Source organism: Anser anser (genome assembly GCF_964211835.1).
Source record: "Anser anser genome assembly, chromosome: 13".
In the NCBI taxonomy this organism is placed as follows: Eukaryota; Metazoa; Chordata; class Aves; order Anseriformes; family Anatidae; genus Anser; species Anser anser.
Window position 1 is genome coordinate 7,238,362 of NC_139734.1, and position 17,614 is coordinate 7,255,975.

The window sequence follows — 17,614 nt, forward strand, 5'->3', positions numbered from 1 at the left end:
GTTTGAAGTGTTCGAATCTCACCCCAGCCATTTTGGAGACATGATGTTGGGTTCTGCAACCAAAGCTTTGTTTTGAAACTTAATTTTCTGAAGGAGACCTTGAGGTACAGCAATTGATTGATCCATTTGCAGTACTGGGGTATTATTCTGCGCTGTGAATTCCTCTCCATAAATCCTAAGCCTATTTTTTGAGCTTACACGTGGACGTAGTAGTATGCAAAACCACGTCAGCCCCACATCACGTGAAGACAGCCCAAGGGTGCACCATCCAAAAAGAAGAAAAGAGCAACAAGTAATATCACTGCTACGAGCATATGAAATCCTGTTTAAACTTCCCACTGCGTTTTCCAGCTGCACCTCCTACCCTCTCAGCCCCCTAAAAGCAGACAGGACATTCGGGACATTCACCATTGCTTACTAAGCTCCAGACATTACTTTTCTTACGTTTTGCTTTTTCTCTTTCCAGAAAAGCATTGCTTTATCATCCAGTTTCTCCTTTAAAGCTCCTGTGCTCCCAAAGCTTTACAGCTTCCCTCTCTCCTCCTTTCTCCTAGCCAAGTCTCCAGCTACTAAGAGGATAACTGCAGGCCGTGTGCACAGGGACAACAACTCCCATAGGTGCAGGCGATTCAAAAGCAGCATTTGTTTGCAGCCCCCCGCCCCCAAGGCCTGCATACAAAAGAAGCCAAGGGAATCAGCAGGTTACTGTTTTCCTCTGCACATGCAAATGCGAATTTTGCCTGCTATGAGATTTTGTGAGTGCCAAATCCTGTGCCAAAGATTTTCATATGATCTGGCTGGAGAGCAAGAAGCGTCAGACATCTCATTGCAAACTAGGCTTTCCAGCCCGGTTTTGTAAGCAGAAGTGATCCAAATGACTTTTAGAGGAATCTGGCTTTGCAGTGATCTTCTTCTCCATGTTCTTACCTATGAGTGACCTGTAGTCTAAAACATCCTGAAATTAATCCTGCTTGGTTTTATACCCATCTGGTCTGTCCTGTCATTCCTTACTCTAGCTGCATTTGATCCTCTGCTATGCAACGTGCTGTTCCCTTTTCCTCCTGCTCTTGCATAAATGAAATAGAGACATAAAGGAAAGCAAATATTCTTCTTATGCAAGTAAAACTAGAGCCACCCAGCCTAAATCGGGCAGTTTTCTGTTACCATGTCAAAAAAACAGAACTCAAAGTACAACAGAAAAAAAGCAGCCTCCTCATTATGATCAGTTCAATAAGAAATACGAGAAAAAAATGGAGGGGAAAGCAAAGTGAGAACGTTTCAGGTTAAACAGTCCTTGACAGGACCCTGAAGGAGCATAAACCTGGTCCTGCAAGCAGAAGAGGGGTTACGGGTACCTGCCCTAAAGACCCCACGGCTTTGCAGGCATCTGGCTCAAATCTCTCTCTTTGTAAGTAAAGTGGAAGGGGGGGGAAGGAACATGCAAGAATAGAAATGAAGAGGCAAGTGAGCGACCTCCGCCAGCGGAGGAGAGAACATGACAGCCCAAACGCAGTCGTTTTCTCAGCACAGGACAGCCAGCAAGTGGAGCGCTGCGTGGAGAAGGCAGCTCTGTTCTGCAAACCCAAGTGGCAAATTTTCCCCTCCAGCCTCCCCTGCAGAGCTGCGAACAAACTGTGCCAGAACTCCGCTTGTGTATTTTTTGAAATGCCTGGTACTTATTTTTAAATATTAATTACCATTTGTGACAACAGAAACAGGCCATTTTCCCCTTTGGGAGCACATCACTCAGTCCCAGGGCAGGTGTCTGGTCCCAGCACGCGCTGAACCAGAGCCTCACAGACAGAATAACTGTGTGATGGACGGGCTGATTTTGTTGGAGTAAAGTCAGGCTGTGGGGTTGTGATGTTAGACAAAATGGGCAAGAAACCTGCCTGGAAAGGCCATTGTGATCCTGAGCACCATGGTTCATTCCAGGATGTTTTTCAGACATTTTTCTCTGCTTACCACAGTCTCAGATTCATTGACTCCTCTCCTTTGTTTTTTCCAGCTTCCAAAATCACCCTCCCAGTGCAGGGAGAGATGGAAAGTTCAGCCAAGCCAAGTGATCCATGGGTTTGGGCCTTAGAGTAAATGGACTTGTTTGTTTAGTTGTTGTTTTGTGATTTTTTTTTATTTTTTTTATTTTTTAGAAAGCTGTGCAGTGCAAAACAAGGCTGTTATTAAATCTACCATGAGCAGTACACTTATGACACTGCACAAAAATGGATATTAAATCTTTTCCCCTGAATCACAAACGAAACAGCCCTGTCAAATGCTCTGAAAAGTTAAACTGGCCCGGAATACTTCAGTCTCCAAATCAAGCAAAAATAATCAGACAGATTTTTCTAAGGCAGCTTTTCCAGCGAGGAACACAGATGAGATGTGCTTGCAACACCCATGAGAATATTTTCCCCAATGAGATTATTGTCTTGATCACACCTCATACAAATCCATTTACCAAGCTCATTATCTCCGCTGGGTGCGGGGTCAGACTCGCAGTGTCCTGTTCAACAAAATACTGAAGACTATTTGTTATTCTGGGGGTTGTGCTAAGCTTTTTCATTCAGGGAGCCCAGGCTCCAGTTTCAATCCCTCACCTCTTGTTGCTCTCAGCACTGGCCAGACCTAGGAGGGACAGGAGAGCTGCATAACAAGCACCATGGGGGAAAACAAAATTGTGCACTGGGGATGGGAAGAATGCAGAAGCAAGCAAAGATCTGCGTCCCTTCATCAGTGGTCATTATACATCACTAGGAAACACCAGGTCATAGATTTTTAACTCCATTTTCCTAATCCTTATGGCTACTTCGCAGATGATGAGATATAATCAAACAGGGATCTTGATGATGCAGGACTGCCCAAGAGAGGATGGATTCAGACGGAGGGTAAGGCAGGCAGAGATCCAAAGGAAACATGGTGTCTCTTTAAGATGCGGCATAGTCTTCGTTGTGTGTTTCGGAGAACAGTCTTCCCCTCACTGGTGCTTGTCAAATTGCCCAGGAGGCTCAAAGCAAAGATTCATCTTTCAGACAATTTCACAAGGCAAAAGAAATCTTCATTTTTGAACCATATCTCCTAAGCTCCTAAAGGAATTAAATCTCTATTGAACCTTCTGTAGAAGGGAGAGGAAAAGGAGGTGCACAAGGTCGATGGTGATGTCTTGACTCCCCAGGGAAGCTTGAGAGAGCCCTAATAATGTTGCAGGAGCTGACAATACCAAAAAGGGCATCTTCTTGTGCTTTTGCTTTCTTAAGACATGCTGAGTGAAAAAATAAAATGAAAAATTAAGCGCTTGAATCCTTATTTGGGAAAGGCCAGATCACCACTGGAGATGGCCGGGTACAGCAAAACCTGCTTCAGTAGAAAAAGAGACAAGCTGAATTATTCCCTGCCCCCTTGACCAGAACTGGTCACAGACTAATTAGCAAAGACTAATTAGCAAAGAAATTTTACATTCAAAACTGCTGAGGAATCAGAAAACAGCATTGCTTGTGGAAAGGGGGGGGGGCTGCCACCTCCCTTCAAGGTCTCCTCAATGCAGGTCGCCCATAGCCCCCCAAAATCACCTACTCACAGCCTGCACAATACTTAACTGGTTTTCCAAGAAGAAATGCTTCAGGAAAGAGGCTACAGTATGTTCAGACACACAAGCAAAGGCGTTCTGCATCCGAAAAGCATAAAGAAGAGCCAACACCTATTCAAGCCTCCCTCTACCCCAACCTCACTTCTTCCAAAGCCTTCTTTGTTCCCCATTTTTCACACAGAAAACACAGACATGGAAAATAAGCATCAACAGTAACAAAGACAAAAAGCAGTTCGGATCATTGACCATTTCAAGCAACGACGGCAGCAAATCACCGAAGCAGTAAGAAAAAGAGTTATTCACCCTTACAAAACTGGCGGGAAACCATCCTTCTTCATCATCAATCTGACCCCACCACCAGTCCTTGTTGGAAGCATCAAGAACCTTGATAACGTCTCCTGCTTTAAATGCCAACTCCCGGTTGGCCATGGTGACGTGATCCCATACTGCCTCAGCACGTACAGTAGAACCACCACTGATCAGCTGTGAAAAGAGAAAACCAACAGTCAGTACAGGCTCGGTTTCCCAAAACATGCACATGCACAGAAGCAGCAGCACAGAAGAGAAGCGCTCAGCCAGAGTAAAACTTTTCCTCCGTTCCGATCCGCAACAATTTCACCATCACATGAAGGAATAACAAGATATAAATCAGATACAATCGCTCCTCAGAGCACCGCACTGCTCCTGACCATGCCACACAAGCGAGCATGTGTGCAGATGCTCAGCGACTCTCGGGTCTTGGCCCTAAACATATAAAAAGCAACGCCGGAGCCGCAGTTATGAACACGAGTACTACTATCACAGTACGTGGCCTTCAGGTACAAGTCAGCCCCAAACCAAATCAATGGTGTCCTGCAAAGGGGTTTTAGTTGCCGTGAAAGCTGGCTCAGGGAAAGGGTACAATCACAGCTTGAGGCCCTGGAGGCTTTTCGTGCAAAATCAGGCAAAGCTTTCAAATGTATTTTGAATGCCTTTTTCTTTTCAAAAAAAAAGGAAGTTTAGTATTCACCTAGTGCTGGTGATGCACTGACCCCCCTTGCTTTTGACATCCTCAAGCTGCCGGCAGAGCAGGGAGCACGGCAGCACCCTGCTGGCCTGCGGCAGGCCGAAGGCAGCCCACCAGACCGGTGTGCTCCATCTGGTGTCCACACCTACCCAACACGGTCACTCCAGAGCTGGCCAGCGGCACGGTGATGACCTAACCAGCTCCCGTTTTCATTACGAGCCACCCAGTTTTATAGAAACTCCCGTTTAATGCTTGCAGGAAGGACACATCTGAACACTGGTGCCTGTGCATCCACCAGATAAATCATCCATCCATGCCTGGGACACCCACTGCTCCTCAGAATGATTGTTGTTTCTTTTTTAACAGAATAATAAATTGTGTTTACGTTTCATCCACTGCAGGAATTCTGCACCGAACGGTCAGACTGCCCGAGCAAATCCAGACTTTACCCACACACTTATTGGCTTGTCAGAGCCATCCTGAACCATGCTCATTAATTCTGCCGCCTGAGATGCACCCGATGTGCGCTTGGGCTCGCCTCCAAAGCAGAATTTCAACTCACAAAGAGCGAGCTCGGCTCTGCAACCATCACAGCCCTTCCACATGGCAAGACTTTAACAGGCACGGAGATCCTTTCAATTTAGACAAGCAACACAAAGCATAAAAACAATAACCCGTCACAGCGGTTATGTAAGCGTAGAAGCGCTGGGAATGGTTAGAAAGCTCTTAACGGCACTTTTGTAAGTTTAGTTTATAAAAATGCCTGTTAACAACTACCTGCACAGTAAGAACTTGCAGTAAACCTTTTGGCACTGCTGCAGGGCTCTCAGCATAAACGTGTAAGAGCATTGAAGTCCCTATGGGCAATTCAGTCAACAGATTAAAGGACCTGATTTACAGTTTTCCTTGAACTGATGTTTCCTTTAAGGAATCAAGCTTCTTAGGTTTGTGACAATTGCAGTTTCAGCTCTTCAATTATTAGAGTCAGCTTACATAAAAAAGCAATATCTAAGAGAGACAAACTTGACACTTGGTGCCTTTCATCCTCAAAAGCCAAGATTTATCTAGTCAGCAGATTTCTCTCGTCTCAGCAGTAAGGTAAAACAACGTTCTTCCTACCTCTATTTTGACAAATTATCCTTTCAAATTCAAACTGAGCTGCAAACAAAACATGGCTTCTCCACTTATCATAAAGGACTTGCTACATACAAGCCTTACAAGATCACCGGATAACGAGACAGAAAACAAAAGCACAGGTTAAGAACAAGCTCTCACTTTGGGGTCAAGCAATGGACAGGATGTGTTGAACTTGTTGCAGAAGGCACCTAATGTATGTGTGGGGATTCATCTCGTGTTTGATACAGTGGTAGCTGAAGTCAGGCAGTGTAGGGCCCTCAGCTCACCCCCGCCCTGGGCCCTCAGGTAGCAGAAGGGCAGCTGCATCTGAAAAAAGAAGTTACCAAGATTGATTTCTGTTTCCAATGCAACAACCCAACGTGCAACCCAGGCAGTGATGTGTTTCGGTGCTTCCTTAGAGCCTTGCATTGCTCTGCATCAAGGTTTCCAGACACCTCCATAAGGATGAACCACATAAAAGCAAAGAAACCCAAGAGTGATCGGGGAGGAATGACAGACCTCACAAAAAAACCCCTCTTGATATATTCAAGGCCTGTTAACAATCACCCGTTCCTGCACCAGGACTGAGCTCTTCTCCTTCACCAGCGTTTCCCTTTTGCCACGTTTACACAGCCGCTAACCCCCAACAAGCCTTTGGTTTCCTAGGTTAAGCCAGCTCTGCTCCTTCGGCCTCGGCTTACTGGGGGGCTTCCTTCCCCCAGCGTTTCACCAGCCCTTCAAGGCATCTAGACTACATCTTCCTTGAATATAGATGACCAGACCTGTAAACGCTATTCCCAAAGAGACCTTACCAGGGATCTGTGAAACACCATGAAGTATTTCCCTTACTGTGTCACAGAAATCTTCCTGCAAGACTCCACACCTCCCTCTCCCCCCATGGCTGCCTCCCGCCAGGAGCTCACTGTGATCCTCCATTCAGCTCATCTGACTAGATAAGATACAGTGCATTCTCTTTATCTAGAAAATCAGTTGTCTCAGTAAAAAGTAAATGAGGTTGCCCTGACATTCATTCCCTTTGTTAATGCCACTGGGTATTTTAGTCCATTTTTCACTGAGGATGAACCGGGAACAGAGCTATTATGCAGAAGCCGCATTTCTGCTTTTTCTGCTTCATTTCACACAGACTTTGCTGCCACTTAACGCACAGGCAGATCTGGGCACGAGCTGCCACCAAAACGTCACTGAAACCAAACTTCAGAGGGATTTGAGAGCCTCCTAGCCTACTTTACAAAGCGCATTTCCAAGCCTCAGGCACAAAATCCGGGCTCAGAGGAGTGCAGTGGCCAGCGGCAGGGCTGGGAAAGCCAGGGAGCGCGCTTGGCCGGTGCCTGTGGTCAGCACAGATCTGAAGGGGACGTCAGGAGCTGAAGTGGCTTTGCAAGGAGTGTCTTGACACAAAGAGAAAAAGGCTGAAAGCTCTTTGTTTTCTCTTCCTGGTGTCACTGGAGAAGAAAGGCGCCTTCAGCTGCTCCCCTCCAGCCCCGGTCCGTGTCCTCAGCCCAGCAAAGGGATGCGCTTGCCAGGGAGCTGGCGAGCAAGCCTCACCCTTCCAAAACACAAAAACAGTTCAGCCTGCAGTAACAGGACAGCTTGGGAAGGCAGAATTTGAATTCTGGCCATCACACGTGCTGGGTCCATTGAGAGAACGTCAGAGCCTAAAATTAAAAGGTCTGGTTTTCATTCTGCAAGGCATCTGGCTGCATCCATGGAGCCGTCTGGCTATTTCAGGGCAGGGTTACAGTGACAGAACCTGACATCTGCAGCAGCAAGGGAAGATGAACAAGAGAAAGGTCAGGACAAAATACTATGTATTTTCTGAGAAAATTCAATGTAGGAACTCTTCATTCCAGAAAATTCCTATCTCGGTTTCAAATCTAGGTCCTAACACTGTGGCCAGGCATACCCAGCCAAAGACGCTGCATGGGACTTATCTCCCATACTTTCAGACGTCTACCATACAGCATCGGAGACGGTAATCTGGGCTCCGTTATAATCAACGAAGAGAAAGAAACACATCTGGAGTGTGATTCATCTCCGCTCTTTCAGTTGTCTACCTTTGAGTGAGGTGAATCATGCCCTAGAAAAGACTGCTTCTCTCTGTCTAATTGGGTAATGCACAAGTTTACATTTCCAACACCTTAACATTCAGCCCGTCTACAATTTGGCCATTGCTAAAAAGTGGTGAGCAAAAACCGGATTAAAGAATGACGATCACTGTTGGAATAGCCAAAGACTTAAGTCACGCTCTCCCAGCCACACCAGTTTCCCTTGCTGTTTGTGGCGAAGAAAAAACCCTCAGCGGGCAGGCGACTGAAGATCGACTGAAGGGATGTTCATGAGGGACAGGAAGAAGGGAAAAAAGAGAACGCTGTAATTATATGCACAGCTGATACATTTCTGGAAGATACCCCGAGAACACGGGGTATTATCGCTGCATCACCAGGACCATACGCTTCAGCCTTTCCAGAGATTTTCACTACAGGTTTCCAAAGTGCTCTGCGGACCTCCAATAACTCAGCCACAAACCCTCACTCTGCAGAAGCTTATTTAAGACGCTCCTAACACTCATGTACAACAGGTGACCGCATTCACAATAGCAAACAAAGTCAGGGGAAAGGAATTAAATCACTCCCACTTAATGTCCACGTGGATTTTGCTTTCTCTTCCAGGCTGGTTTTATTTCTAGGGTGGAATGCGGCCACTGGAAATACTGAATTACATTAGAGATGCTGCCAAAATAAAATGACAACAACAACAGTAAAAAATAAAAAATAAAATAAAGCTTCAGAGGACTCTGCAAGTCCAAAGTCACAACCAAAGGGAAGGGAGCATCATTAAAGCCATGGAGGGAGCTTCCAAGGCAAATAAAAGAGGAGCACAAATGTGGTGTTTCAGCTCCGGAATTAGCAATATTTTTTTTCTGGCCATGGCTTTGTGGCACTGTTGTTAAGATAAAACAACTCTCGCCGCCAAAATAAGCAGAAAAATAAAAGCACAGAATAACAGGACAACATCCTGCTGCATTACATGGTGGAATCATTCTGCTTAACCCCATACAAGAGCAAAGCTGGGAGCAAACCCTTATCACGGAGAGGGGAAGGGGGATGCCACGGAAGACCCTCCTGCAGAAGCTGATCCCTCACACCCTGCCACCCATCTTGCACTCTGATCCAAGGAGTCCAGCCCTGGTTGTTTTTCTAAAGTACCTTTCAGAAAGTGACCTCTAAACAAAGGTGTACGAATTCTTCCAGGCCGCTGCAGGGTTTCTATCTGCTGGCTCAGAGCCGGCTGTGTCGCTGCAAAAGGACTTTGCTCAAAATCTGCAAGCTGGGGCAGCTTGGAAGGGGACCTTGGGGCATAGGCGAGCCTCTGCCTTGCACCCCTCTGGTGCCTTTTCCCTGACTTTGCTCCTTCCAAAGCCACAGCACAGAGTCGAAAGCCAACACCTGCTCCTTCTCAGCAACTGCCTGCAGCGAGGCAGCCTAGTAGGAAAGAGATTTTAGAGAAATCATCCAATCCTGCAGAATTTTGCTAAGTGTTCCCAAGTAAACAACACTCACTGTTTTTTTGCGGACCAGCGTGAAAAAGAAATTGGGGATGTACTGGTCCCTGGAGACTGAAATGGCCATGAACTAGCAGAAAGCAGGGGGTGATTCAGTTTGAGGCTGGGCCACACGAACCACTATTCAGACCTCCTCCAGGGATAAATAATGGTCTTTAGCCCACTGCAGCCTGCATTGCCTTTCAAGCACAAAGGTTCCCACAAGTCCAAAATTCATTTAATGAACAGCAACCCCCCCCCCCAAAAAAAAAACCAGCAATGACAAAGAAGCCTATCAAAGATCAGCATCTCCTTAGAAAATTCTAAGTACACACGAAGTTTCCAAGACTGTGGACTCTGGGTAATATATACCTGCCCTAAGATTACCCGTATTTCTCTATTAGATCATTTGCTAATGCATTAATAGAGCTATAATAGTAAAAATAAACAAATAAATAAAAATCTCTGGGTAGTGCCCTTTCAAATCAGCACTACAGAAACTACGTGCTCGTCTCCAGGATCAGGACAGCCGGCTGTGAAGGGGAGACGGAGAAACGCGGTGAGACTATGCCATTTGTTTAAATTGTTCTTGTACAGACATGTCCTTTATTCAGACAGCATAAAAGCACCGTAAAATAACAACAGCATTTCCCACTGTATTCAACGGGCCCTTCCACAGCAGCAGCAGCCAAAACACTTTCAAACAAAAACATACAGAGAGCTGGCATTCAGGGTAAAGAAATCAATACTCAAAGTAACCCCAGCAGAATAGGAAACACAAACGACTTGGAAGCTCCCAGCCAAGTGAGAATCCTGCTTTACTCCACGTGTTCCCAGAAGAAAGGCACCTCATGCTGCTTTACCCTCCTGTGCTTTAATTGCATCGCTCCCCCACGTGTGGTAGTGCTTGCAGCGCAGGTTGATAGGGCTGCTCCTCATGGGGCACTTGGAAGGGCCATCATCTGAAAGATGTCCCAAGGATCCGCCTTGGACCTCCCCTGTTAAAACAACCCACCCCACATGGCCATGAAGAGCTCTGGTGTAGCCCTCACCTGAACCATGCAGAAACTGCAGCGGGTGCCTGAGCCCCACACCTCTCTGCTTCTCACCCCTACGGCACGTTTGGAGGGTCGCGGAGCAGGCAGAAAGGAAGAGCACGAGCAAATGTCACCCCAACCCACCGTGTCGTACTTCTGCTCTTGTCTCATCTCCCGGTTAGTCCCTTTGATCATGTATTTATTTTTAAACCTCATGTCAGAAATTATACAAGCTGAATAATGCTAGATCGTAGTGGATTAGCCGCACGGCTCATTCACAAAACAAACGGGAGGGCATTTCCACTTGATTTGCTTATTCTCTGAAGAGGTGCAATCACATGAAGGTTAAGAATTTCCCTTTCTCTTTCAAGCCCTTTGATGAATTTGCCTAATGGCTGGATTGCAGCTGAAAAAGGCTGACTGGAGCGAGAGAGCCTCTGATATTCCCCACATTGGTCACCCTGGGTTGGAAGGCTCATGCATCTGAAGATGGAGGATCAGCGCAGACCTAAAGGTTCATTAAGCCTGGGTTATTATGTTTTTGACTGATTTAGATTTTCTTGAAGAGAGAGAGCATGGCAGAAGTGAAATCACCTGGCCCTATACAGGGCACAGTAGCGGACTGCAGGGTATGGCATTCTTATTCAACATTTATTATGGTTATAGTGCATGTCGTTCCTATTAATTACAATGGCTGCAACACAGAGCTGTGCTCTGCATCTAGAGGGCTGAGAGTGCCTGTAAAACCAAGGCAGGAGTGAAGAAAAGGACTAGAAACAAGGCAGAGTTACCCCAATAAAGCACTGCCCGTGTGGTTGTTAATTGGCTCCGGAGCAGCGGCGAGCCTCCTCTTTGATGGTGCGCATGTTGCCGTAATTGCTTTCCAATCCTCTTTGCGTACCGGGCACATTAAGCTTCCCTTGCCTGATGACATATCTTTCATGTACAGTAATTACAAATAACCACCAACCATAATCTTTTAAATCACATAAATTATGAGATTGGTTCTGGAACTCGGAGTTAAAACCGCTCCCAGGAACACAGCGCCTCTCCTCAAACGAGCCAGAGCAGCTCCCAGCACCTCGCTGAACCTGCGCCAGCACGGGCTGTCAGCAGAATTCCCTCGCTACAGCACATGGAAAACAAATGTCTACATGCTCATCGAGATCTAAACCTGCGCAAATCCCAGTCTTCTGACCAAAGAAGGGACTCCTCACGTTCCTAAATGAAAGCAGAAACTTTCTCAAAGACCTACAGTCCTATTGAAAATCCTGCCTGTGATCAGAGGGCCAGAGCTGTGCTTTGATTTCTGCCCAGTATAAGCTTCCTCGGCTGCAAGATGCAGCACGGGCGAAGGAGGCAGGCAGGACCTGCTCTCATGCGGTGTTTGCAGTGTTAAGAAAGCACCAGCCCAGCCCTGCTGCTCGCTGCGGCAGCAAACGTGGTGCCAGATAACATCGAAGCATTGAGCATAGACTGCTGCAGGACTGGGGAAAAGACTAATACACTTTTCTCTCAGTTACCCAGGGCTCAAAGTCATGCAGATAAGCAAAACCACGGATATTACAAAACATATAGAAATTAGGCTCTGGGAATGTGCAGTGAAGGGCAACAGGCGGGGAGGGCATTGGTGCTGTGGACCTGATCCAAGAAGGATGCACAGCACGGAGAGCTCAGCTGCACAGAGATCATCCTGAGCATCCCTGTGCGCGTGGCGTAGCTGATCCACAACCTCAAGACCCATGCACGGACAACCAAGCCTTGACTGGAAGTGCCAGGAATGCCAAACCTAGATTCATTTTGCCCCCAAGGCCAGTCCTCGCTGAAAAGAAGAGCAGGAAGACTTCTCTCCCACGGAGCAGGCTGGCTGACTGTAGGCAAACTGAGGAGCAACTGAGGAGTTGTTGCAGGGAAGGGAGATAAAATTGTAATTGCTCCAAGGAAGGTAAAGGTGCTTGAAGAGCTAGAGATTATTTATTTTAAAATGTACATCACCTGTTACTCCGGGGCATGGGAGTCTCCAAAGCGAAAAGAAATTAAGGAGCAAATTACACAAATTACTCCCAGTGGATTTCATTATTGCACATAGCCACTCACAAAGGCAACAGCGTGCAGACCTGCTCATCCCAGGCACAGGGTCTGCACCCCCAGGGCTGCAGGAGAACTGCCATCGGCCACCAGCAGCGCAAAGCTGGTGACGAACAGCTAAGCCATCCCAGATCTACCTGGCAGAGGGCAACGGCACACACACAGCTGCACACGCGCACAAACACCAGGACCACAAAGCGCAGCAATTTCACTTATCTGGAATCAAACATTCCTAGTAACATGAACCAAGTGACAGGACCAGAACTGATGAAAGCATAAGCAGAGACTTTGTTCTAGAAAAGCTGACACAGTTGGCCAGGGTCTAAAGATCACGAAAGGAAATTAACTCAGATGTAGGTCTGTTAATACAAAACAGGAACATCACTCGTGGATGGCCAAGCGCAAGGAGCAGGCAGCAAGAGCCCCTTTGTGATATCAATCACTGCAATGTGTTTTAAATTATGTCACGTTATCCATATGCCATGTGACATATGGATTATGTCATGTTACACCATACTGTATTAAACACATCTTCAGTAACAGACTTAATAACGCACAATTCTCATATATTGGTATGGCAAAGTAAGGCCAAAATGACTGCATAGGAAAGAAGGAAAAGAGGAAAAGAGGAAGGGAGGAAGAGAGAGATTTTTACTAATGCGATAAGAACTTGGAACTTAAGAAGTTGTGGCTGTTATTAGTGCAAATCAGTGCCCAGGACAGATTAAAGTCCCAATGAGTGTATTACACTGATTACAGTCGCTGCTCAGGCTCCATATGTGCTGTTCTGATCTCTCGATTCCTCAGTGTAAGCCACTGCAGCTCACGTCTAATAAAGCCAAGGAGTGGCTCATCTGCAGATCAGCACAACGAGGGGAACGCCATCTGCAAATTGTTTTGCAGACCCTGGCTTATGGAAAATTTTAATTAAATGAAAGCACAAGGCAAGACACAACACGTGGCCCCCTGAAACCACCCCCGGTTTCGGGTGGCTTTGCAGGGGCAGTGACCAGCAGAAAGCCAAGTCCATCCAGCTGCTCTTTTGCAAAAGCCACCCACTGAAAATCCCATTGCTTCTGTCCTGGGCAGCAAGAGGAGAAAACAGAGTAAGAAACGGCCAAAGACTCTAGCCCCTAAATGACAATCTTCAAGATATCTATTTCAGCAAAAATGACAAGCCTTCATCCTGCCTGTCTGTATTACAGCACCTGGACCAAAAACAGCCAGAGCTCAAGCTGAGCTTGGGGGAAACACAGGGGCGAGCAGCCGCTGCTGGCAACCACCCCACGTGGGCAATCGATAACGCAATGCCGCGGCCGCAGCACAACGCGGCTCGAGTCGTTATAGCAACTGTGCTTTGCATTTACATCTCACCTTTCATCCGTGTCAGCTCCCGAGAGGGTGAGCAGGTGGGACGTCAAGCAAGTGATGCAAAGCCACGTCTCTCCTCGAGCCACTGAGCCAAACATCGGGGTCTCCCGCAGCCCCGCGAGCCCTGAGCGAGCAGCACGTGGTGCACGGGCTCAGCTCGGTGCCTCACCTTTGCAGCCTGTGCATCGCCTGCCGGACACGCTGTTTAGCCAAGCCCGGATCCGACAGCATTCAGCTCAACCCCATGCAACCCCTACCATGGGTGCTGCTTTTGGGGAACGAGCACATGGGGCCACGGAAGGAAGCAGGGGGGCACAGCTGGCCAAACGTCACAGCACGTGTTTTTACTCTCTTGGTTTCCACAGATTAATAACAGGTACCTGGCCTGATATTCCTATTCCTATCTAATTCACTCTGCATTACCATAGGTTTCCTTTCTAAAAGCTCAATGGTCAATCCTGGATGTAAAAGGCTATCTCGTCAGTCAGGTAATAAAATGATGCTAGTTAAATGTGCGCAGCTCTCTTGCAGATTGCCATCGAGCCCCATAAGCCTATTACATGGATTGGCCAGATCAGTAATGGGATATGCAGCTTCCCCCTCTAAGCTGCTTTTCTCGATTCAGCTCAGGTTAGTAATGAATGGAAGTGACTGTCTGATGGCTCCTCAGATTTTATGGAAAACTGCTACGGCCAAAGCGTTCTCTCTGACGGGAGCAATTCAAAGCAGAAACTCGCCACAGCCCACTCCCTGAACTGGATGGCAGCCTGGATCCACATGTCTCAGCCTGTGAACGCCTCTCCTTAAAACAGGCTGGAAAGCCCCCAGAGAACAGGTCTTCCTTCACGGCATCACCACCCACTCTGAACCACGAGCTATCAGCCCATCTCCAGGGCTGCCCAGGGCGAGGATGGCTATCTCAGTGAGGTGGCACGGTGAGAGCAGCCGTGAGCACGGCACGTCCTGCCCACCTCCTCACCCTGCAGACCTCGCTGCAGCCCAAGGCAAGCCCCTGCCCTGCCATTTCTTATTTCAGCCTGTGCACAAACCTGTCTCCCCGCTGCCGTGCGAGCGGTCCCTTCCCCTCTCCGCAGGTCACGCTGCATGGGACACGTGCAAGTCCTGGGCGTTTCCATCCCACCTCTCCCCCTCATAAAAGGCCACGTTTGCTGTCTAGTATAACAAAATTATCACCTGGACAGCGCTGAGGAAAACGGTTACGTACCAAGATAATTCTATTCAAAGTCTAGAGGGCAAAGTTGTCACAGATGAAATATCATTGTCTATTATCTGTTGGCAAACGCAGTACATAATGGCAGCCACTCAACTTAATGGCTTACATTCCAGCTCCTTCAAATGAGCCCATCACCGCTGTATGTAATCACAGTGTATATTTAAAAGTATAATTTCCATCCAGAAAGACCATAGCTGGAGCGATATGACTCATACAGTTCCCTGTGCATCAGAAAGCATGTCATGAAGACTGGGAATTTGTGAGCCAGTAACCATTTGTGTGCAAAGCAGGACATGAGCCTCCAGACCAGTCCGTGGCAAACTCCCCCTGCGGTTCGGAGGCACAAAACCCCTTGCCCCCGCACCCAGGAGCACAGGCTCGTTTTCTGAAGCTGTGTGTGAACTAAAGGGATACAAATACTAAAGAAACGTGCAATGGAATGAAAGGCATCCCTCCCCACGTACCTATTCCAGCGCTTCACATCTGAGTAGCTATAGCTGTGAGCTGGGTTTTGTTTCTGCCATCTCAAAATCATCTCCGCGGCATAATTAGTGTGCTTGTATCAAAATGGGTCCAAACGCATGGGAAAGAAGCATGCAAATACAATTATTTGTTTTTCGAGGAAACATGATGTTTTTCCCTGGCTAATAAATTTGATTCATTAAGGAACAACAAGAGACAAGCAAAGTACTTGCAGCAAACATTCACTGATTTTAGCAGCATTTCCTCCTCGGTGAATTATCCATGAACAGACCGGTTTTCACATAATTATTTTTGACCCACTATGATTTGATAACCCTTTTCAGTTTAACTTGGCTATGTACTACTACTTGAAATTGTGAGAATTCCTAATTTCCTTAATGGATCAATTCGGTCACCTGGCACCGTCCTCTCCCTGGGCTGGATGACTGTCACATTCACGCACCATTTCCAAGATGGCCAGATTGAATGTTCATGTGAGCAGATATTTGCACTAGGATTTGCAACGCTATCTTAAGGCAAACATCTGAGTTGTCTGAAGGGGTTTTGAATGAATAATTCTTTGCATTATTCACCTACCTCTAGAAATAACGCTCCATCTGTTCACGGAGCAGTTCCTTTCTCTTACTTAGTTAAAATGAAGGTCATGCAAGCGAAAGAGGAATTTGCACATCCCCAACACCTCACAACCATGCACATTGACAAAACGCCCATGTACCTGGTCAAGGTCATTAACCAGTCAAAGAAAGAAATACAGCTGTCAGGTTAAGGGGAGTGAGTAATCACCCACTGCATCATTGCTGCGACAAGCACCCCAGGACACAGGCTGGAGTCAGAACATGTCCTTTGCAATTAATCATTAATCAGGACGTGTTACGACAAAGAAGTCAAATGGCAACTCTAAAGGTGAACCAAAATGTTACTTTCAAAACACCTACGCTTAAAAAAAAGAAAGCAGTCAACTCTCAGATCAGAGGGCAAAGGCAAACGGAGCACATATAAAATCCATCCCAGCCTCTGGGTGGAAAACATCCAGCTCGTACTGGGGAATGATTCAGCCCAGAAGAGCAGGAAGCGGTACAGCTCGCGGGAAGCTACGCTCAGCTGAGGGGGCTTTGCTGGCACGCAAGATCTTTTCCTTTCCCTGTGCCACTGCCTTGAGCTAGGGGGGACCCGAGCGAGCCGTGGTTGTGCTGTATGAAAATAACAGGACTGCCTTGGGCCGGTCCTGCCTGGCTCCCTGTGCAGAGCTCCTGCTCGGGCTGGACGCCCTGGCCCCTGTGTGCTTGGGACAACCATTGGAAATCCATTGGTGGTAAGGGGACGGTTGGGCCAGATGATGTTGGAGGTCTTTTCCAACCCTAATGATTCCCTGACATGCAGCCATCTAAAGCAGCCTGGCCATCCCCTGCGCACTAGCCGAGCACATGCGGCCATGGCTGGTACTTGAAGGAGCACACTAAATGCAAGCCGTGCTCTGGCTTTGGGGTTGAGAAAGGTATTCTGAAGAACAGGAGGATCGCAGACACCCAGGCAGAAGGAGTTTCCTGTGGGCTAACCCCTTTAGGTACAGGAAGGTCTTCCTGTAGCCTTCTCCCCTCTGGGCTGAGCAAGCCCAGCTCTCTCAGCCTGTCCTCACCGGAGAGGTGCTCCAGCCCTCCGAGCATCCTCGTGGCCCTGCTCTGGACATCAGATGTGAGATAACATTAATTGATAGTGAAATATGCCCAAACCTCCGAAATAAAAACTTTAGCTAGAGCTATTTGGGCTAATTGCTGAGGACAAGAGCACGCACGCCTCCCCGCTCTGCAGCCCGTTCCACCACAACCTCCAGAAATTGCCAAGGCTTTAAGAAATGCTACGGCAAGCCCTGTCCACACTACCTATTTCTAGGTACCGTTAACAACTGATACCATTTGTTGCAAGCACCCAAGATGTTCTCTTTGGGCACGTACTTGCCGAGCACCCTCTTGAAGACATCTTGCAATGCATTTTTACTACTGGCCTAGATACATACTCCACCTAGAACTAAGTGGCTCTAGTGAGCTTTCAGTCTAAGTAAACCCTCACTTAAAAAACCTTATGAAAATGGGGTAGGAGCTTAGATTACCTCATTTATTTTTGTTTCGTGGTTCAT

General features: G+C 47.3%; 1 protein-coding gene across 26 annotated transcripts in view; it reads right to left on the bottom strand.

The window, feature by feature from the left end:
- The window catches only part of ARHGEF9 (Cdc42 guanine nucleotide exchange factor 9), a 184,793-nt gene that overhangs the window by 58,021 nt on the left and 109,158 nt on the right, over nt 1–17,614 (bottom strand). For 24 of the 26 annotated variants that reach the window (XR_014571914.1, XM_083797094.1, XM_083797093.1 and 21 more), the window contains one exon: nt 3,887–4,066. The exons of 1 other annotated variant lie outside the window; for it this stretch is intronic. Coding sequence is in view for 24 of the 25 variants with exons in the window: in XM_083797094.1 (XP_083653220.1) it covers nt 3,887–4,066 (180 nt within the window). In the remaining variant the exon portion in view is untranslated. The remainder of the gene's footprint in view (nt 1–3,886; nt 4,067–17,614) is intronic. One more of the 26 variants, XM_083797091.1, reaches the window with a different exon arrangement.